Source organism: Aptenodytes forsteri, unplaced genomic scaffold (genome assembly GCF_000699145.1).
Source record: "Aptenodytes forsteri isolate BGI_AS27 unplaced genomic scaffold, ASM69914v1 Scaffold729, whole genome shotgun sequence".
Classification (NCBI taxonomy): Eukaryota; Metazoa; Chordata; class Aves; order Sphenisciformes; family Spheniscidae; genus Aptenodytes; species Aptenodytes forsteri.
In genome coordinates this window covers 58,946-60,123 of record NW_008796173.1, presented here as the reverse complement: position 1 = coordinate 60,123, position 1,178 = coordinate 58,946, and the positions used below count along the sequence as shown (strand labels likewise).

The 1,178-nt window shown below is 65.1% G+C and overlaps 1 protein-coding gene across 1 annotated transcript in view; it reads left to right on the top strand.

The window, feature by feature from the left end:
• DCTN1 (dynactin subunit 1) overlaps window positions 1-1,172 on the top strand; it is an 89,172-nt gene extending 88,000 nt beyond the window's left edge. The window contains 3 exon segments of the mRNA XM_019474189.1: window positions 3-161; window positions 350-481; window positions 719-1,172. Of these exon segments, the coding sequence (XP_019329734.1) occupies window positions 3-161; window positions 350-481; window positions 719-937 (510 nt within the window). The 3' untranslated portion in view covers window positions 938-1,172.
• The last annotated feature ends 6 nt before the right edge of the window (window positions 1,173-1,178 follow it).

Genomic DNA, 1,178 nt, shown 5'->3' with positions numbered 1-1,178 from the left:
AGGGCCGGGGGGTGCTGAGCCCCTCTCCTCTCCCCGCAGAAGTCCCCACCAGCGTGTTCGGGGACAAGCTGCGGGAGCAGGTGGAGGAGCGCTTTGCCTTCCACGAAGCGGGGGAGCCGCCCCGCAAGAACCTGGAGGTGATGAAGGAGGCCGTGGTGGAGGGGAGGCTGCTGGGGGCCCGGGCGGGCAGGGCCCTGCTGTCGGACATGATGTCAAACCGCCATCCTGACCTGCTGTGGAGGGAAAAGACTGATTTAATGAGGCTGATCCGATGGCTGCCGCTGGGCGGGGACGGGTCCTGGGCTGGGAACCTCTCCTGCGCTGATGAGCTCCCTCTCTCCTCCGGCAGGCGAACGAGGTGGTGGCTGAGGTCAAGAGGAAGCAAGAGAAGAAGGAGAAGAAAAAGAAAAGGAGGGAGAAGCGGCAGCTGGAGGCCCTGGCTGCGGCCGCGGAGGTGGAGAACTCGGTGCTGGAGACGGAGGTGAAGGCAGGGGGCTGCGAGGCTGTGAGGGGGCTCGGCCCTGTCCTGCTGCGTGCTAGGCTGGCGGAGCAGCGGGTCCCGGTTATTCCTGGCCCGGCCGTCCGGCAGCCGAGCGGGGTTTGTGGGATGGTGCCTGGGCTCCAGCCCCCCCAGGGGTGAGGGGAGGCAGGACCTGGGGCAGCCACCCAGCTCCCCGGGTCGGGCACGGCTCCCGCTGACCCCTGGGTTTCCCCTCAGGAGAATGATATAGAGCCCAAGAAGAAGAAAAAGAAGAAGCAGCAGGAGCTGGAGGCTGAAGTGGAGCTGGAGAACGGGCTGGAGGAAGAGGCCTTACCCAAGAAGAAAAGGAAGCTAACGGTAGAGGCTGACCAGGAGGAGGAGGAGGAGGAGGAGAAGAAGAAAAAAAAGAAGAAGAAGAAGGAGAAGGAGAGGGCCAGGGACTCGGAGGAGGACTAGGGGAGCAGGGAGGAGCTGGAGCCGGGCCGTGCTCCAGCAGTACGGACTCACGGACTGGCAGGTCAGCTTGGCGTGGCCTCGTGCACGGCCCCCTCCTCTGGCCGCCGCTATTTCATGGCAGCTGCGTGCCCGGCAGTGTAATGGGGCAGGGCGGCCGCATTAAACACGGTTTTGGCACCTGGTGGTCTCGGGGAGTCCCTTTGGCCCAGCCGAGCCTCGCTGTGCCTCGCACAGCGTTGCC